The 21,227-nt window shown below is 45.2% G+C and overlaps 1 protein-coding gene across 1 annotated transcript in view; it reads left to right on the forward strand.

Annotated features, from left to right (window-relative positions):
• Cpxm2 (carboxypeptidase X, M14 family member 2) overlaps positions 1-19,906 on the forward strand; it is a 106,469-nt gene extending 86,563 nt beyond the window's left edge. The window contains exons 8-14 of the mRNA XM_027409149.2: positions 3,557-3,680; positions 5,379-5,575; positions 7,129-7,308; positions 10,130-10,427; positions 14,484-14,623; positions 15,973-16,072; positions 19,653-19,906. Coding sequence (XP_027264950.1) covers positions 3,557-3,680; positions 5,379-5,575; positions 7,129-7,308; positions 10,130-10,427; positions 14,484-14,623; positions 15,973-16,072; positions 19,653-19,906 — 1,293 coding nt within the window. The remainder of the gene's footprint in view (positions 1-3,556; positions 3,681-5,378; positions 5,576-7,128; positions 7,309-10,129; positions 10,428-14,483; positions 14,624-15,972; positions 16,073-19,652) is intronic.
• Positions 19,907-21,227: the final 1,321 nt, after the last annotated feature.

The following is a 21,227-nucleotide window of genomic DNA, read 5'->3' on the forward strand; positions in this document are numbered from 1 at the left end:
CTCAGTTAGTGCTGGTTTTCTAGCATCACCTGCCCCACCCCCACTGTCTCCACTGCTGCCACCTGTGCTGGTGAGTGGATGGTGGCATTGTGGTTTAGCAGCTTTCCCCCTGCTCTGAAGCATTTGGAAATCTCCCAATTTTTAATGACTATGCCAAAGTAGGAAACATGCTACAACCAGTGTCATCATGTGTATAATTTTAGCTTTCTTCACGAACAGTTTCCTTCAGATATATTACTGAAAATTGGATTACTAGAAAATCATCTCATTATTCTATCTTCTGCAGCAAAGGAGGGAAAGAGAGGAGCCCAGACTCTGATGGGTACTAGGATGGCGGTGCGCTTTCCATTTTAGAGGTGACTGAGTCCAGCCAACCCTGCTGTCCTCTACTGTGTTGCTTCCCCTCCCTCCCCCTCCAAGGAGCTGTCTCAACCTCCTTTCCTTACTTTCCCTTCCATCATATCAAATTTTAACAAATACCATTTTTCCAAGGGTGGGGGTTGGGCTGTGAGGAGCCAAATGCACCATGATATACAAGATGTTTCAGACCTGCAGAGTCAGTTTCTTGAGACTTGAGGATGTGTGCCCTGGCTCCTGGGAAATCCTACTCCTTACTCTATTGTCATCAGGACCCATAAATTTATCGCAAAGACCTTATTCTAGCTTGATTTATGTTGTTGTGGTGAACACCCTGACCAAAAACAACTTGCAGAGGAAAGTGTTTATTTGGCTAAAGTTCATTGTTCAGAGAAATCAGGGCAAAAATCTGGCGGCTGGAGCTGTAGCAGAAGCTAAGGAGGAATGCTGCGTACTGGCTTGTTTCTCCTGGCTTCTCAGCTACTTTACACAGCCCAGGATCATCTGCCTAGGGACAGCTGGGTCCTCCTACATAAACTAGCAATCAAGAAAATGTCCCATAGATACACCTTCAGACCAAGTTCATGAAGGCAGCTCTGCAGGTGTAGTGCCCTTTCCCAGGTGTGGCAAGCTGACAATGAAGATTAGCCACCACTGACCTGGGTAACATAAAAAGAATGTCTAATTCTTTTCAGGACCAAGTAGCTACATCCTCTCAAAGAAGGAGTTATGTTTAAGTGCAGGGACCCTCCCTGGTGATGCTCATGGTAGCCTTGTTGGGAAGAGCAGGTGGATCAGTTCCCATGTCCTACATGGGGATGGTGGCCACCCAAGATATGCTTCAGGGAACTCCAGAGTGCTACTCTGGAGGGAAAACTATAAAGGGCCTCCCTAAGGTTAGTATTATGTTAGTTTATATCTATGTTAGTATTCCTCAAATTCTCGTGTTCTTATGAGGGAAGGTTGATTTTAGTTATGATGATCTAGTGACAGTTCATTTAACACCAACCATGGCAGATAAAGCAGGGTTGGGAAATACCATTCCAGTGGAGGACAGGATGCAAAGAAGAAAGGAGATCCTGAGGTTTTACAGCCCAAGAGGCTTGTATCTATTTCTAAGTGTGCATCCAGGGGAAGATATTAGTCCTCCTCCAGTATGAAGGCTGTGATCTTTAGTGCTTGTTGCACTAGAAATAGAGGGTAACAGAAAAGCATAGCCAGGCCTGTGCTTGAAGCCTATATTTGTTGCCAGGTTCGTAATGGACTACCTAGGTCTTATTCCTGAAGAAACCATCTTTGGTCTGAACTAGAGACAGTGGCTTACTTCCCAGTCAGGACCTGCTAAGATCCTTGTCTGAGTGTGACTGCACCAGGAGGGACTAGCATACAGAGCCTCCCAGACAGGTGTGCTAGGGCCATCTTTCACACTGCAGCAGGAGAAAGGGGTGCATGCTGTTCCAAGGAGCCCCTCTAATGGATACTTCCTGCCCACCACCTGTTGCAGAGTGTTCTTCCTCTGCTCTGCCAGTGTCAGAGTGTCCCTTCTGTTGTTAACACATGTCCTTGAAATGATCCTCTAAAGTCTATAGTCTTCACTGTATGGTGCCTGGTGGAGAATGGGACCCTCTGTAAACAGAGAGTGGGACCCTCAGTGAACATAAAGCGGGGTCCTTAGTAAGTATAAAGAGAACACAATGTTTTTAAAACTAGGTTCTGCTGCCCTGAGGATTGCAAAACACCTTTCACCAACAAATCAATGCTCACAGCTCTGGTCGGGGATGCGAGGCAAGACAACCTCTGAGGAGAGGATATCTCTGGTCCTCCATGCCCCAGAAATGGAGCCTTCACTACATTCCCTGATAGCTCACATCATTCTCATAGGCCAAAGCTGTCAGTTGACTAGCTGATCTTAAAGTCTAGGCCATGGCATGTGGATTCCTTCCCCACTGCAACCTGCTTTGCTTACATGAAGTTTGTGTCCATGGCTACCACGGGCAGTCCTTACTTAGCATTCCTGAACTGGATCATCCCATGCATCCTTTCCGTTGCACTACCAGCTCCAGATGGGCAGGGACACCTTCAGGTGTGCAGTGCTTATGAAACCTTGATATCAAATACGTCATATTTGTACAATTTGATCTCCAAAGAGACTGGTTCAGAAAGATGAAAATCACCTTGAGAAAGTCATCACCACAACCAGGAAGATGTTGACTGTAGCCAAGGAGGTGGTGACAACAATGGGGGGGGAGGTGTTGGTGGTGACAACAACCTGGGGCATAGGAGTGGTAATAGCAACCAGGGGGATGAAGGTGAAGACAACAACCAAAAGGATGGAAGGTAGTCACAACAACCAAGGGGGTTGGGAGGTGAGAGCCACATATCACATTGAGAGAAGTGAAAATCCCAACCCAGGAATGTGCATTACTCTGTTGGCACTGCCATAGCAGAAATGCCATCCAGTAGCTGACTAGCAGACAATAGAAAGGTTTTTTCTGCAGTTCTAGAGGCTATAAGCCCAAGCTCAAGGTGCTGGCAGATGTGTTTGCTGAGGGCTCACACACTAGTCCTTGGCCTCTTTAAAAGGGTTCTGATCCTATATACAAAGTCTTCACCCTCATGACTTAAGTGCCACCTAATGCTTCACTTCTTTTTATTAAAAAAGAATGTACTTTATTACACTTATTTATTAGGTATGTTGGGGCATGGGCACATTTATCTGTGTACTTGGTGCCATCAAGACACTTTGTGGGAGTTGGTTTTCTCCTTCCTGTATGTTGGTCCCAGAAAGGGAACTCAGATTGGCAGCAAGGGACTTTACCCACTGAGCCATCTTGCTGGACTCTATGCTTCTCCCTTTAATATTGTTGCATTGATTGCATTTCAGCTGAGGGACACAGACATTCAGTCTGTAGCAAGAGGCTGTAACTATATAATCAGGTTGCTGAGAGTACTGGGTCAGGGCAGGCAATGACCAGGAGTTTCTCCTTAGAGATGGCCAAAGGATAGGTTCTGGTTGGGAAAGTGGGTATTATCCTGGGAAACAGGGGACCAGAGGGGGTGTTATAGACAGGTATAGCAGCAGCAGGGCTGTGGGATGAAGAGGGGTGCTAAGGTGGGAGGCTGTGGAAATAGCTGTCTTTTTTTCTTTTTTGCATGCGGCTATCACGATTCCAAACCTTTCATTTACCTTGTCTTTCAGTTGATGAAGGTTGTGAATGAAATGTGCCCCAATATCACCAGAATTTACAACATTGGCAAAAGCCACCAGGGCCTGAAGTTGTATGCTGTAGAGATCTCTGACCATCCTGGGGTGCATGAAGTTGGTGAGAAGAATTTCCACCTTCGTTCTATGTTGCTGTAATAAACACCATAACCAAAAGCAGCTTGGGAGGAAAGGATATGTCTGGGCTTCAGGTAATAGTTCACCATCAAGGGAAAACAGGAGGAGCTCAAGCAGGGATTGGAGGTAGGAAGTAAAGCAGAGGCCATGGAAGAATTTTGCTTATCATCTTTCTCAGCTACCTTTTATTTTTAATTTTTATTAAATTTATTTATATTTCATTTTCTATTCCAACTAAAGTTCTTCCTCCCACCCCTCCTCCTGCCCCCCTCACCTCTCTCTAAGCCCATCCCCCATCCACTCCTCCCAACAGGTAAGGGCTCCTATGGGGGGTGAACAAGTCTGGCACATTAAGTTGGGGCAGAACCAAACCCCTCCCCCTGCATTAAGGGTGAGCATGGCATCTCACCACAGGGAATGGGCTCAAACAATCTAGCTCATGCACCAAGGATATATCCTGAGGCCCCTCAGATAGTCCAAGCTTCACAACTGTTTCCCACATTTCCTACTTCTGTCCCATGGAGGCTCCACAGTTGTCTGTCCAGAGTTCACAAATTTCCACGAGCTTGTTTCAGCTGGATCTATGAAAGAGTGTTTATGTTGTCTTTAAATGCTGCCTGCCATCAGCTGTTTCCTAGTCAGTCATCACTACTCCAAGTTCCTGCATGCCCTGTGGCCTCCGGTTTTCTTGTTGGTAAAACTAGCCAGGCTCTCAAAGTCCACTGAAATTTATGTACAAAAGACAGGGTGCAAAAGGGGTATCTAACTTTATCGTTCCTCCATGTCTCCTGTCTCAGGAGTTCATCCCAGCAGTTTCTTTCCTGGGGGTAAATTTTATCCTTAGCTGTGGATAACATCATGTTTCCTCACACACAGCAGCTTGACAAGGGAAGGAAATGAAATGTGATCAACTACTCCCAGCACGGACATTCTGAGTCTGTTTAGCTGCTGTAACAAAACAGCCTAGACCATCATTTATAAACAGCAGGCATTTCTTTCTCACAATTGTGAAGCCTGGGAAGTTCAAGAGTAAGAGGCCAGCACATCTGGAGTCTGGCCAGTGATGGCCTGTTTTCTGTTTACCCTTGCATGGAAGGCTACACTCTCAGGGGACACTAATAACTCATCCCCTTCTAAAGGCCCATCTTACATACTATCGCAGGGTCTTGACTTGAGCATGAATACACACACATGAACGCACGCACGCACGCGCACGCACAAATCCATAGCACCTCTCATTAAGAAGCTAAGTTTTGGAAGAGCAAATATTCAGACCATTAACGAAACTGTGTCTTTGCTGACTATTTTCTTCATGTATCCATTCATCTTTGGATCCCTGTAAAACATAGTAAAAAAAAAAAAAATTCCCCAAGAAAAAAACTGCACCTCAGAAGAGAAAAGCAATGGCTGTGCTTTGTGTATAGCTTGTAATCACAAGTACTGAGATATTTGGTCTGTCCATGCTAGGTAAGAATGCATACCCCTTGGCTCTCGCTGTTTAGACTTTCTGTCTGTGTCTTTCTTACATGCTTGAGCATTTGAGTTTAAAATAATTATCCCAATGTAATTTTGGAGGCTTATTTGAAAGGAGAAAAATATGGCTGAGGTGTTTGTGTCATTCCAAACCTTGCCAGGCGCCATGTGGATGCCTGCAGGAGCCTGTGTCTCTGTCTCTGTCAAGGTGAGCCCGAGTTCCACTACATCGCAGGGGCCCATGGCAACGAAGTTCTAGGCCGTGAGCTGCTGCTGCTGCTGTTGCAGTTCCTCTGCCAGGAGTACTTGGCACAGAACACACGCATTGTCCGTTTGGTGGAAGAGACACGGATCCACATTCTACCCTCCCTCAATCCTGATGGCTACGAGAAGGCCTATGAAGGAGTAAGTGTATTCTAGTTCCCATCTGATATCCCAACTCCAGAGTGTGCTTAGCCCAGCTCACAGGAATCTCTCCCCCTCTCCCTCTCCCTCTCCCTGTTTCTCTCTCTCTTCCTCTCCCTGTCCCTGTCCCTCTCTGTCTGTTGGTCTGTCAGTCTGCCTGTCTGTCTGTCTCTCTTTTTCTCTTGTTTTTTATATGTGTGTAGGTATACAAGTACATGTGTCTATATATGCATGGGGAAACCCTGAGGTTGGCATTGCATATCTTTCTTAATAGCTTCCCCCACTTTAGTTCTTGAGACAGGGTCACTCGCTGAACTTGGACCTTTCTGATTCAGCTAGACCGTCAGGCCATCATACGCTAGGGGAGTATCTATCTCTACCTCCTGAGTGCTGGGATTATAGGCACACACTGTTGCACCCAGCTCTTTATTTGGGTATTAGGATCTAAATTCATGCTTGCTCTGTAAATGCTTTCCTGACTGAGCCATCTCCCCAACCACTTTTGCCTTCTTTGCTGAAGGTGGGAGCCTCTGTCTGCAGCCTTTACCTGAAGAAACTGTTTTGCCTTCTTTCTGATTTTTTCTTCCAATCTTCAAGGTTTCTAAGGGATGCAAAGCAGGAATTGAAACTGATGGTGGCCCTGAAAGAGGTGTATGTCCACAGGCTGGAGAGTGTCCACATGAGTAATGCCATTGTTGCATAGCTCATGGCTGTAACACCTCAGGTTGGCTGAGAACTTTTGAGCATGTGCAAGCCTTTGTTATTACCTCTAATATTCTCACTTGTCCCCTAATGATAACTGCTTTGATTATTCTGAGCTATTGCTTATACTTTGTGTTCTAATTATCATGTGGAATTAGTATGTACCACAGATATGCATGTATGTATTTAATTGCATTGAATCATGCCATGAATCAATAGCAATATTTCACAATAATTGGATAAAATAGAGCACCATCTAAATAGAGGCTCCTGTCAAATGCAAACTTTAAGTGCAGCGGTTAGTTGTGTTTGTTGCTTTGGGCACAAATACTTGATAGTCATAACAATAACTCCCATTCAAGTATTAACCAGACTCAATCATGCTTAGCCTCTATGATCAGACAAGATTGGGCATATTTAGGGTGGTGTGGCCATGAGCACAGCACTAACTCTAAAGCCAGGATTCTGGGCAGGGAAGGGGGAACACATTGGTATTGCATTGATAGTAAGTGATACTGCAATGCTCTGGTTCCAGGCTTCTTCCTTTTCAGAGGTTCAGCCAAGGTGGAAGGAGGGGTAGGGGAGAGGTCTGAGAGAAGAGATCTCAGGCTTTTGAGCTTGGCCTTATGGCCTGAGTGGTCCTCTAGGTGTCCATCTTTGGAGTGAGGTAGCTGTTTTGTCTGTGACTTATCAGATATCAATAGCAGATTTTTCTATATTCTCCTGTGATGTCTTTTCTGGGACCAAGAGCATGCAGAGATTTGGAGATGCACACAGGAGACACAGACACGTCACACGTTCCCAGATTATCTGGCAGTCTGAGAGCTCTTTACATTCTGAATCTTCTCTAGGGCTCTGAGCTGGGAGGCTGGTCCCTGGGACGTTGGACCCATGACGGGATTGATATCAACAACAACTTTCCGGATTTAAACACACTGCTCTGGGAGGCAGAGGACCGGCAGAATGCCCCAAGGAAAGTTCCCAACCACTACATTGCAGTCCCTGAGTGGTATCTGTCTGAAAATGCCACAGTGAGTGAAAAAAAACCAAAAAAATAAAAAACCCTCTCATTCGTAGTGTGGAGGAGGGCCAGAAGATGCCTGCTGGTGGTATCTGCAGAGGGTGTGCCATGGAAGAACAGGACAAGGATATCTTTGCTTTCTTGTCTTCTCCAGGAGTAAGAAATAGTCCTAGGCCATAACTACCTTTCAAGTTGGTATTGTGGAAATTCTTTGCAGAGTCATTTGATTGAATTTCTTTATAACTACAGAGTTTGTAAAGAAACAAAATAACCACCCCCAGAATGCATGAATTTGTTACTATCATTATCCTCACCCATGTCAATTATACTCCAATGAAATTATCTTCGGCTTTTGCTAATTGCTAGGTAGATAAACAATGCCACTTCTGATGATGTATACAAGATGGAGTTCTGGTGACATGTGGCCATTTCACTTGTGGTGATGTGTGTACCAGAACATAGTACCAGAGAATTCAAAGCACACTACTTCTTACAGTGAAAGGCTGATGGCTTAACGTCCATTACCACATATGTAGATAAACTGTCTCTACAGTTTAGAGGGAAAGAATAAGCAATAGAATACATCAAAACTAAGAATGAATCTTAGGAGCACACACTGGGTAAAAAAAAAAAATTGAGAAGACAAGTAAAACCAAACAGTAAATTTTATATCTTCATGTGTAGTTAAATCAAGGGAAAATGGAGCCATCTCCTCTAGGATGGGAAGCAATGGGGTGTGTGAGGGGCTGAAATCAGCCAGGTGCATAGCAACTGCTTCTGAGACTTGGGTCTTGGGTTCACAGCATGGAACAGTATTGATTCTGTGCAATGAGATGTCTTCCATAATTAACCTGACTCAGGGCCTATGGTGTGCTTAAACACCAGAATCAAGTTTAATGAAGCCCAGCAAGCACGTTGTGCCCCGAGTCAGCATTTTTGTCTACACAGTAAGTGGCTCCCAGTGTTCCTCTGTTGTCATCAACTTTGTCTTACTGAAATTATCTTTGCGTGACCATCAGTAATACATTATAACCTGACTTGATTTCTATGTCTATATTAAACCATGCCAACCATTTAAATTTGATCTTTTAACAATGCCATTTCCCTCTTTTATACCTTCCCCCCATAAAAAGTCAAATGTTCAAAAGTAAAGGAAGAAGTAGAGGACACAGGCACTCACGTCAGTGCTGACATGTACCCGCTCATGCTCCCTCCACCAGGCATCCCCCCTCCCCTTTACTAAAGCAGACATCATGTTTTCATGTCATTTCATTTGTGAACATTTCAACAGGCATCTCTAAACTCCAGGGAGCTGTCCTGTAAATCCACAGATATTGCCATTATCACATTAAAATAAGCCATTTCTGTTGCAATTTTATTTTTTTTCTCTGTGTAAGCTCCAGTACACGTGTAAGTACGGATGTGTGCTTGCCATGACACACCTACGGGGATCGGGTGACAACTTTCAGGAGTCAGTTCTCTCCTTCCGCTTTGTTCAGTCTGGGTCTGTCTTGCTGTTTGCACCACGCTGACATACCCAGGCTAACTGGTCCTTGCCTCCCATCTCTCTGTAGGCTGATTACAGAGGTGTGTTACCACATCTGGATTTTAAATGTGTTCTGAGAATTGAACTCCTGTCATCAGGCTTGTGAGGCAAGCAGTTTTGCCCATGGAGTACTCCTTAGCCCCAAATAAGTTTTTTTCTTGATATTTCAAGGTCAGAGTTCTCATTTTGTTTCTTTTTCTTTCTTATTTATTTATTTATTTATTTATTTATTTATTTATTTATTTATGAGACAGAGTTTCTCTATGTAACAGGCTGTCCTGGAACTTGTTTTGTTGACCAGGCTGGCCTGACAGAGATCCACCTGCCTCTGCCTCCAGAGTGCTAGGATTAAAGGCGTGCGCCATCACTGCCTGACCCCATTTAGTTTTTTATACCAATCAGTGAACTTCCCTGACCCCATTCATTTCTCTTATCCTACTTCACTCCCTTCCCATTGCTTAAATCTTGATTCAAAGGGAGCCCATTCCTTTCTATTGTTTTTTAGTCCTTATACTTCCCTTTTAACAGGCTCCTCTCCATTATTTCCTAGTCCTCCCCTGTCTTGCCTGCTTCCTCATGTCACCCTTGGCTGTTCATGAACAGCTACATTTACTGCCTCTGGGAGCCAGAGCTGTGTTCTTGTGATGTGTGTACATCCTTTTCCATTTTATGGAAACCAACTTAGACTAGACAGAGCAGCAGTCCACAAACTACAACCCACACAGGACTGCTTTCCCAAGTGGCGTCGATTGGCACACATTTGCATTTTGTCCATGGTGTTTCTTTGCTACAGGAATATAGTTGGGTAGCTGTGAGAGAGCCCGCCTGGCCCACAAAGCCCCAAATATTCACCATCTGGCCCTTTGCAGGAAAACTCAGCTGATGCCTGAACTAGAGGTCTGGTGCTATTCAGGTCTGTGGGTTTGGGGTGTGTGCCTGTCATCTGGAGACATGCTACTGGTTGTGTGTTGTGTCTTTCTCATGTTGTCTGTAGTTGTGGGTAAACACTCCTAACCCAGCAGTTCACTGGAATTACAGAATAATATTCCTTTAACCCCTCCAGTATTTACTAGAATATACTGCTGTGGAAACTGGACATTTCCCTGGCCTTCCCTTTTTCATTCATTGCTACTAAAAAAGGTCCAGTTTTCTCAGGACACAGTTTAAGATTCAAAATGTTGCTAAGACTATTGCATGAAATTCCTCATTTTTCAACATTTCCTTTTTTTGAAAGCTAGGGCAGTGAGGCAATTTCCTTCTCTTTGTTAAATTTGTATACTTCCAGGTGGCCATGGAGACCAGAGCTGTCATTGCCTGGATGGAGAAGATCCCCTTTGTGCTGGGAGGCAACCTACAGGGGGGTGAGCTAGTGGTGGCATACCCCTATGACATGGTGCGGTCCCTGTGGAAGACGCAGGAGCACACCCCAACACCTGATGATCACGTGTTCCGCTGGCTGGCATACTCCTATGCCTCCACTCACCGCCTCATGACAGATGCCAGGAGGCGAGTGTGCCACACAGAAGACTTTCAGAAGGAAGATGGCACTGTCAATGGGGCTTCCTGGCACACGGTGGCTGGAAGTAAGTCTTAGATCTTCTAGTCTAGTGTAATGTCCCCAATGACCATGGATTTTCCTGTTTCCCTTTCCTGTTGCTGTGACAAAAATACAAAAAGCAACTGTGTGTTTGTGGTGTGTGTGTTGGGGGGGGGTGTGGTAGAGGGTATGTTGACTCTCAATTGAGGGTGCAGGCCGTTATAGCAGGAATGTGAAGCATGGTTTCATGGGCCTGGAGAGGCTTCCCCAAGGGACTCCCAAATCACTTGGCAGCAGTCAGAGAGCCCTGTGGTTCATATGTCAAGATTTGCAAGGGACAAGAATAGCATATTCCTTAAGGTCACCCACAGGGGTCCAAGGTCCCAGCAAAATACAAATCACTTCTTTTCTTGATATTGTGGGGAGTGTTAATGCGACAATGGAAATGAGAAATCTTTCATGTACAATAATTCAAATCTGGCTTTATCATTCAGATAATATATGTCCCTGGATGATTTTTCTCTGAATCCCTACACTTTTCTATTAGAAAATTGTGCATGAAAATGTGGTGGTGATATTTCTTTCCCTCTGGGATATGGTAGGATCACACAAGCATTGTCTGTGGATGGAATTCATGTCTGGCTGATCAGAAACACTCAGCCTAAGGTGCCTTCCCTAGTGGCCTCCCCTCTCTCAGGCATGCTTACCATGAAATCCCTGTATAATGGTTAGCTCTAATTGTCAACTTGACACAACTTAAAGTCATCTGGGAGGAGAGCAATGTAGGGATTGCCTATATTGGATTGGTCTGTGGGCATGTTTTGGGGATGGATTGTTAGTGGATGTGGAAGGCCCAGCCCACTGCAGGCTGCACCATCCCCTAGGTAGATGTCTCTGAACTAAATAAAAGTGGAGAAATTTGAGTTGAACATAGATGAGCAAGTAGATAGGCATGCATATGCATTTATTTCCCTCTGCTCTTGACTGTGGATATGACTAGTTATTCCAAACTCTCGGCTCTGTTGGACTGTGACTTGGAATTATAAGCCAGATAGTACTTTCACAGTTGCTTTTTGTCAGAATATTTTACCACGACAACTTCAAAGGGAGTTAGAAGACCCTATGATGTTCTGAGCCTATCCCTCCATTCCACATACTAGTTAATTTTGTTAGTATGTTACTTTACTATAAATTCGGTCTTCATATACTTTTCAAGTATGTTCCTTTCTTGGAAAAGAAAACAAAAACAGAAATATTTGTTCCCATAGTCACTTCAAAACATATCAGAAAGGATGCCATTTTTGTCTTGACAACAATCCAAGTGGAGATAATTCTTTCTCTGCAATGACTTTGCACTGTGAACATTACAAAAGAAACACTGGTTTGCATTTACTGGGAACATTTCCTATTGATAAAAAATGCAATTTCAAAAAAATCAAGTTTAGTCTTAAAGATATACCTACAAAAGTCTCTAAGTAAAATCTGTTATTTATTTATTTATTCTACTGTGACTAAGTTTCAAACAGACACTGTTGACTTTCACAGTGTCTGGTCAATAGTGACATCTTGGGAAGCAGGCTGCTATATGCTGGTTTAGGCAGCATTGGATGTTTTACTTACCCAATTCTGCTTGCCCTTATTTCTGGGACTTTGTGGCAAAGCCATGTGCTAGCTTGAGTCTTTCCCATCTTCTGTGATGGACTCTGCAGATTCCTCTCTTTGTAGATTAAAGAAGTCTGATCGCTAGTTTCCTCCCTTCCCCTCAGTCTCTCTGCTCTGCTCTTTCTCACTCATTATCCCTCACCACAAGCATCAGTGAGTGTGTGGGAATTGGGAGGGGCAGTTATAAGCGAGGCTTGATGCGTTTCAAAGCATCCAGAATGGACAGCCTATGCTTTTGAACTCCAAAGTGACTTGGGGCACTCTCTTCTTAGATGTAGACGTGTACTGTCGGTCACAAGGAGGGCGGGTATCACGGGCAATAGGAATGACTTCAGTCACAGACATTTTTGCAAAGGATGCTTCTTGCCAGGACTGAAGGTTTGCAAGGACTATCAGGCTGTGTGGCAGATCCTGGTCCACAGGAAGTCATCTTTAACATCTTTCACAGTCGAAGCCCTTCTGTGTGGAACACTTTGAGCAAGGCCTCACTTGAAGGGCATAATGTCAGTAACAGATGGGCGGGGCCAAGCTGCTCCAGGCTGAAATTTCTCATCATTTTTACCAGTATGTCTTAGGCTTCCAGAATGTCATACATAGGCTTCCAGTGTTTCAAAAATGCTTCTTGGGGAAAAAAAAAAGAGATCCACAATTATCACAATTATTTTAGTACTAGCAGAACCTAAGGATGTGAGGCTAATGACACCTTTATGTTCAAAGGAAGCCCATCCCTCCATCCCTTCTAAGAGTCAAGACCTGGGCTAACTAGGCCCCGGATGCCCTCAGTAATCCCTCGCTGTAGGTTGATAGATGACCCACCCTGGAGTTGGCCTGTCCTTGTAAAGGACTCCTTTAATACAATCCCATCATGTCCCTTTAATTCCTGGTTTACTCTTCAATGCTTTATCCTGAGAGGTCACAGTTGCTGAAATTCAAGTGCCTGTATTCTGGACTCAAGTGGAGAGAGCTAAGCTAGCTGCAAAAGGTTTGGTACTGTTCTCAGGGTAGGACAGTGGGTTGATACCCCAAAGTCTTACTTTAAAGCAAAAGGCCCTTCCTTTGGGGGGGGGGAGAAGGCCATATGAAGACTGAGCTGGGAAGCCCTTAGGGAACACATGTTCCTCTGTTCACACAGAGCCTTATGCCCCAGCTTTCATTGTCTCCAACTGACCTCAGAGAGCAGGGGGCTCCTTAGAGGAGAATCTTCCCCAGAAAATGTGCTTTCCCTACTGATGTAGAGCTTGTACTTGCTAGACACCTCCTGTTCAAAGGTGGAGATGCTTCGAGGGGCGAGGGAGGAGGAAGCTCGAGAGAGGGCTCAGTGCTGAGCATGGATACTGCCTTGGGCCCAATTCCCAGTACTCCACCCACCCTAAGAGTTGGGCTACTTTATGCTATGTGACCCTTGTGATAATAATTAGTTTGTTTTACAAATACTGGGCAGTGTAGTGACTTGAGAAAGACTCCCCAAAGCAACATGTCTGTTTTGTAACTACTTTGTACCTGTAACTGTTACTTTACTGGGAAGACAGTCTGAGAAGATGTAATTAAGGGCCTAGAGATGTGCTTTCTCTGTACCTGGATGTGCCCTGCACCAGTGAGAAATGCCCTTAAATGGATCCAAAGGGGAAAAAGCAATTACAGAAGACTGTAGAGTCAAGCTATTGACATAAGAAATGCCTGGGCTAGCAAAAGTTGAGCCATCAGGAAGGGTGCTCCCACAAGGCTTTGCAGAATACACACGCCTGAGGAGTTCTGGCCTCTCAGTCCATGGGAATGAGTGTCTGCTTTAAGCCAGGGTGTGGCCTTATGTAACAGTAGCCCCAGGGAGCTCATATGGGGACAGCCATACTCCAGGCTGGCCACTTCCCATCTGCACACCAGAATGTGGGTCTGCTGCTTTGAGACTCACTGGGTGGGTGGTATAGCCAGACAGCCACCAAACAACCACACTATTGGTGACAAGAGCAATGACTCTAACCTAGACCATGGCCTTTTGTAGACACAGGGATCCTGGATCAGAGCCTCTGTCTTATTTGTGAGATCAAGCTATGGCCGAGCTTGTGGGGAGGATGCAGTGACCTGTAGGACACAGCTTATGGACATACCCAGGAGAGGTGCATGAAGACAGAAACATAGAGAAGACCATGAGACAGGACAGAGGTTATGGCTCCGAAAGCTGTCTTAATGAATTGAAACAGGGAACTATTCAAGCTCTCATCTGAGACCTGTATAACTGCCAAATGCAGTGAATTAAACACTTAATCCATTGTGGTAATTGATGATGCCTTCCCAGGCACATTTGCTTTCCTGTGTTTATCTATGGTGGATTTTTATTGCCTCCATGTTCAGTTGAAGACTTCTAAATGTTCTCGAACATTCTTGCCACCTCTCCATGCAACTTGACGCTTAAGTGAGTTAAAATGTCTGATTGGCTTGCCAGGTCTGAATGATTTCAGCTACCTCCACACAAACTGCTTTGAGTTGTCCATCTATGTGGGCTGTGATAAATACCCCCATGAGAGTGAGCTGCCCGAGGAATGGGAGAACAACCGGGAGTCTCTGATTGTGTTCATGGAACAGGTATGCTGGGTCTGTGGTTGGGAGGAGAGGAACTAGCTAAGAAATGGGTTGTGGGTATGAGAATCACAATCATGGGAGGGTCAGATGATGCTTGCTGCCAATGCTTGGGTACCAGTTTCCCGGTGCTGTGGCTTCACCCCTGCACAGATGACTGTAGCTGGCATCTGGATTTTACAGCCAAGCCTGCTCTGCAAGGGTCCTAGTAGGGTTCCTGGCACAGAGGGTAGGAGCCAGTTTCTTCCTCTCAGGAAGCTGTGAGTCCACCTTCTGCCTCAGCCCTAGAACCTCATGGGAAAGGCTCAGCTTCCTTTATACAAGAAAAGGAGGGAAGGCCTTGACTGTGGAAACAGTGGTTTTGAAGCTGTAGCCTGAATTAGCCAAAGTTGCCCCCCGTAGATAGCATGCCCAGAATATTATTGGGAAGTTGCTGAGCTATTGTAGATTGTTGCATTATCCTACAGACAGGAAGACTGAGACACAGGTTCTAGTTGGTGTGTTGTATGACATGGTTATGGTGTGTGCTGTATGACATGGTTAGTTAGTAGATGGGCTCTAGACAAAGCAGTCTTTTTCTTTCTTGTTTTTTTTTCACAACGTTTTTCCTGTGTAATAACCCTGACTGTCCTAGAACTCACTCTGTAGGCCAGGCTGGCCTCGAATTCAGAGATCCGCCTGCCTCTGCCTCCTGAGTGCTGGCATGCACCACTACCTCCTGGCTTTCTAAGCAGTCATTTTATGATGGCCTCTGGTTTCTATGTCTCTAACTCCTATGATATTAAGTCCATGGAACCCAGGAAAGCCCAAATAAGCATGCTTGATAAAAATTAAATTACTTTTCAAGCTTGTGGTGTAAGACTTTAATCCCAGCACTTGGGAGGCAGAAGCAGGAGGATGTCTTGAGTCCAAGGCCAATCGAGTTTCTATAGCAATATTGCAGGCCAAATGGAGCTACATGATGAGACCCTGTCTCAAAATAAAATAAATTAATTAAAAGTAAAATTAAATTCTAGTTTCCAGAGAAATTTTACTTTGTGTGTTTCATTGCTTAGGACGGGAACCCAGGACTTCAGGCATTCCATATCTGTACTACGTCCCTAGCCCTAGTATATTTTAATGAAACTCTCAGACCCTAATATGTTTTTAACTCTGGAAGATTTTAATTTTAGTGAGAAACTTTCTGGCTCATGGGCTACAAAACATTTTACTAAGTCCATGCGGAGACAGGTGTATATTGAGGTAGATGTTGTATTTGGAATGTTCTGGGCTGATGTTACCTACACTGCCTTCTTCCTTGTGTTGTTGGTGTCTAGAGCTGGCTGGTGACTCACTGTGTCTCATGTTTGCTGCAGGTTCATCGGGGCATCAAAGGCATAGTGAGAGATTTACATGGAAAAGGTATCCCAAATGCTGTCATCTCTGTGGAAGGTGTTAACCATGACATCCGGACAGGTATCTGAGAATCTGGATAAACTGCTTCAGTAAGAAATACCTGCTCCTTGCAGTGTGTTGCTTGGGTTTCAATCATGATTGGAGTTCCAGAAACTTATTCACCAGAATGCTGGTGGCACAGTTGGTTAGCACAGGGCACTCATACAGAAACTTCTTATTCAGGACTGAATCACCCTCTTCTCCTCCCAGCTGCCCAAGAGACTCCTGCAAATGGGGTTTTTCAGGTTGAGCTTCCTGGCTTCTCCTTGCCCCTTCCCTAGGATAGTTTGGAGCAACTATCAAAACTCTAGTTGCAACAGGAGCTTTGGAGAAGTTAGGGACCGATGTGTGGTACCATTGTTCTATCCCCTTAGTCAGCAAGTGCTTCTTCACTCTACAGGATTTCTACCATTTGTCCCTAGATACTACAGCCATTGACCCTAAGGTTTCACCCAGTATTGCATGGAAATCTGTACCCAGTAGCTCCTTATGAACCCATATAGTCATTCATTCATTCATTCATTCATTCATTCATCCATCAGTTCAATAGACATGGACCAAGTCCCCATAATTTGCTAGAGATGAAGCAGGATGATAATGGTCTTTATGAATTAAAGAGGGGGCCATTTGTTCTAGTTCTATGTAGGAAATGTGTTTTAAATATTGCTTAAATTTCCTTTCAGAGAGTACTTCTTAAAGGAGCCCTGGCCATTCCTTATGCTATTTAGTGCCTCTTGGGCAATGTAGGAAAACACAGGGGCTCTACACAGCAGGAGGTAAAAAGGCCCTGGGGCACTCTAAGCCTACATGAGAATGCTTTGCTTAATGGGCTCCAAATTTCAAGCCCTGTAATCAAGCAGTTTGGAGGAGCTAATGGGACATGCATCTCACCCCCTTCACTTCCTCCTATAAATAATCTCCCAGCACGTGCTCTGGGCAGATGCCGTCCATATTCCACACACGGCACTTTATGAGCATCCTTCCATGCTCCCCAGAAGTGCTGAGGCTGCCTTGATTTTTGTCTGAGGCTTATATAATCCGGCAAGTTTCATTTCAGGGGAAGTTTGCATAATGTAAACAGATGCATTAAGCAGAATCCCACAGACAAGGAGCTAGAAAGAGATTTTTTTTTTTTTTTTTTTAGCCTGGCAGTGGTGGCACATGCCTTTAATCCCAGCACTTGGGAGGCAGAGGCAGGCAGATCTCTGTGAGTTCACAGCCAGCCTGGTCCACAAAGTGAGTTCCAGGACAGCCAGAACTACACAGAGAAATCCTGTCTCGAACAACTCCTCCTCCCGCGAAAGAAAGAAAGAAAGAAAAAAGATGGGATTTTGTTTGTTTGTTTGTTTGTTTTGAAAGCACATTTAGGTTAGAATTTCATATGCTGTTCATTACTTAGAAGACACCAATTTGAGCGGCTAATGAAGGAACATTCATTAGGCTTGGGGTGCCCCTTTCACCCTGTAAGTGACAAGCAGCATCCATGGTTTTAACCTTGCATGGTGGCTACATGGAGTGTTTACTCCAGAATACTAGTTCAATTGTTAATGGGGCAGAAGAACTCAATGTGTGGCAGATCTTTCAGAAGTGGAAACTTCTCAGTTACAGGACCATTACCTCCTGTTCTGACTCTGTGAAGTGGACATGATCATCATCATTTCCTTCTTTCCTTTAGCTTGGCTTATTGGGCACTGAGTGTGTGCCAGGAATTACTGCCACAAACAGCAAACATGTCCCTGACCACTGAGTATGCTTTCTGGTGGAGGAGACCTTCAATTAATTGTTAGGGAGAATAAAAATATTACAGATGACAACAGGTACCAAGAAAGAAATGCAACAGGAAGATACAGAGACAGGCAAAAAAGGCAAGGAGAAGATCCTTCACTAAGGGAGGAATACAGGCTAGCTCTCTTAGAAAAACAGGGGGTACCATGCCAAAGGGTAAGAACAGAATCACAAAGTGTCTGTTCAGAGTCAAGAAAGTGGGCAGAGATGGTTCAGTGGATAAAACACTTGCCACACAAGCACTGGGACCAGAGTCTGCATTCCAGCATCCATGTAAATGCTGGGCTAGGTTAGTGGGTCTCCTGTAATCCTAATGCTCAGGAATAAGAGACAGGGGATTCCTGGGGTAAGCTGAGTAGATAGAATAGTCAAACTAGTGAGCTCCAGCTGTAGCAAGAGACCACAACTCAGGCTCAACCATGCGCACACACACACACACACACACACACACACACACACACACACACACACAGAAGAGAGAGAGAGAGAGAGAGAGAGAGAGAGACAGAGAGAGAGAGAGAATGCTCCCCAAAGGTCCTCAGGTCTTGCCTGTGTCTTTCTTTAGTGGTAATGCAGGTTTTCTACTAAATAGGAGACCCTTCATAGCTTTAGGGTACAGCTCAGTGGTAGAGCTTGTCTGGCATGCAGAGATCTGGGTTCAGTACATACGCAGATATGTAGGTATGGAGATAGGGATGTTTTACCTATCTTGGGTGTAATGTTGACCAGTCAGCCTGGCATGTAATTCTCCTTTTAAGGATCTCTGCATCCTTGAGTTCATTAAGCCATGTTGAGTAAGCTGTGTCCCTCACATGTCCTCCACCCTCTCAACTTTCCTTCTAAAAGACAGTGTCTTTGAAAGTGGGAGTGGCTCCCTGCTCTTGTCATAGCTTCAGTGTGGAGATATGACATCATTTAGAGCCCACGTCTTAGCATGTAACCCATCTGTAACTGAATCTCCGCATCACTCCTTTGAGTATGGCCAGGTGGGTCAAGTGGGTGAAAGAAAATGGGTAGATAAGAAGCCAGCACGCATGCTCAAATGAGAAAGTGAACTTAATTGGTCTCAATGGAGAATTAATTAAGCCCCAGAGTCCACCATTGCCTAAGGCTGTTCTGATCCACAGGAAGCTAAGGAAGGAACTAGCTAAGTGACCAGTGATAGAACTGGGTATCAGGGCTCTTCCCCAGCCCTGCCTGCAGCCTGCTAGTTTTCATGGGCCTTTCCGTGCTTTGTTGAGTCCCTACCTTGCCTTGAGTGTGTGTGTCACTGTTCCTGAGGCTCCCAAGTTTCTCTATTCATGGCCACATCATGAGGGCTGGAGTCCTGTGCAGGCACCAGGGCCATCTCCTGGGCAGTCTGTTCCTGAACGTGTTAGAAGCTGAGACGCCTCCTCTTTTAGAAATAATTCCTCTGTATTCATAGCTATGCAGAGAAGCCAGGAAGCTGTGAGCTGCTGACTTTTTGCAAGATGCCGTTTTTTGTTTGTTTGTTTGTTGTTTGTTTGTTTTTTGTGGCAAAGGCATAATGTTTGTGAGATCACATTTATAACGAATGACCTGTATTGTTAAAGAGGAAAAACTGTTGGAGATCTCATCTCCAACTCTGCTCTTGAACTATGGGAAAAGCCTACACCCTCTGTCCCTTCCTGTTGAAACATTAAGGCAGCTGCCAGAGCATCTTGGCTTCCCTAGCGCAGTAAGCACTTGATCACAGGAGCTCAGGGCCCTCTCTACTAGGCTGGTCATGCAACAGGACTGAGAATACTTCTGCTGGAACAGATCTGTTCTGAGGTTGCCTGCTTTCTTTTCCCAGCCAGCGATGGGGATTACTGGCGCCTACTGAACCCTGGGGAATATGTGGTCACCGCAAAAGCAGAGGGCTTTGTCACTTCAACCAAGAACTGCATGGTTGGCTACGACATGGGAGCCACTCGGTGTGACTTCACACTCAGCAAGACAAACCTGGCTAGGATAAGAGAAATCATGGAGACATTTGGGAAGCAGCCTGTCAGCCTACCCGCCAGGCGCCTGAAACTGCGGGGACGAAAAAGGCGGCAGCGTGCTTGATGACCCTCTCAGACACTTGAGATTTACCCCAGACTGTGCAAATGAAATCCACTCCAGTAGTAACTCTGTAGCAGGCTCTCACTGTTGTTTTGTCTGTAATTCAAGAGACACCCAGGAGCATGCCTGCATGGCTTGGCTGGTCCCAAAGGGGAGGGCTGGCAGCTCAGGGTGTTTTCTTTCCTTTGTTCTCATTTATCCAAATACCTTGGACAGAGCAGCAGAGAAAGGCTGGCGGGAGTGAGGGGATTGAGCGAGCCAGCCTGAAAAAGGCACATGACCCCTGGCTGTCTGGGAGGGGAAACTGGGGCTTCCCCCTGTTCGCGTGACACCCAAGTTCACCAGTGCATTTACAAATGGCACAGTTGACATTCCAGCACCCGGGGAACCCTTTGTCCCAGATGTTATCATCTGAGATGCTCTTAGGCAGCCTAAGAAAATCCATTCCCTCTGGCCCCAGGGGACAGTCCAAACTGCTATAGACACACTCTACTTTCTATGGACAATAGAGGCATTTATTACCAAGTGAGCATGGCTGAGTCCTGAGTCATCTCTGTTCTCTTTTCCAACAAAGCTTGCCTTCCTAAGAGGGGACAGAAGTGGGAGGCATCCAAGAGTGATTGCTGGGCTGCAGACCTTGAGGGGCTTGTTGCATGCAAGCTGAGTCCCCAGAGAGCCCCTAAACCCTCTGTTACTCTGTTAGCCCTGGGGTGGGGAGAGCCAAGGGACCAGACTTGCTAAGGGGGCCAGAGCATTCAGCCTGGGCATCCTGGGAATGACCTGGAAGGAGGTCAACCCAGAGTTTCTCTGTCTCCCGGTTATGAGAGCTCTAAGTTATGAGAGGGAAGTTATGATGAGCATATGGAAGGGCACATCTTTCCAGTCAAGCAATGTCTAGTGAAAAAAAGAAAGCAATTTTAGGAATATCTGGAACACATCAGTTTGGAAGAGGTTTTTGAATGATTGTGTGAGGGAACAGTGTGTCTCATCTCTGTTCATCATCCTGCTGCCTCATTGACCTGGGGAGGATGAAAAATAAAAAAATAAAGCAAATGGTAAGATCCTCTCATGTGCTTTTTCCAGATGGGTATGCAGAACCCAGTACCTCTGTGACTACAGTCGTTAGGGTCACACTCCACACTAGCAGCCTCAACCATCTGGGTTCTGCCACTTGTCCTTAATACTCCAGGAAAAAGACAAGTCATGATGAAAAGCAAAGAGAGGAAGAATCATTCAGTGTGACCTTGCAAGGGAGAAGAACAAAGAGCCTTGAGACCCTCCCTCCAATGTCATCTCTGGGTCTGTTTAACTAGAGGGCAAGAGG

Source organism: Cricetulus griseus, chromosome 3 (assembly GCF_003668045.3).
Source record: "Cricetulus griseus strain 17A/GY chromosome 3, alternate assembly CriGri-PICRH-1.0, whole genome shotgun sequence".
NCBI classification, from domain to species: Eukaryota; Metazoa; Chordata; class Mammalia; order Rodentia; family Cricetidae; genus Cricetulus; species Cricetulus griseus.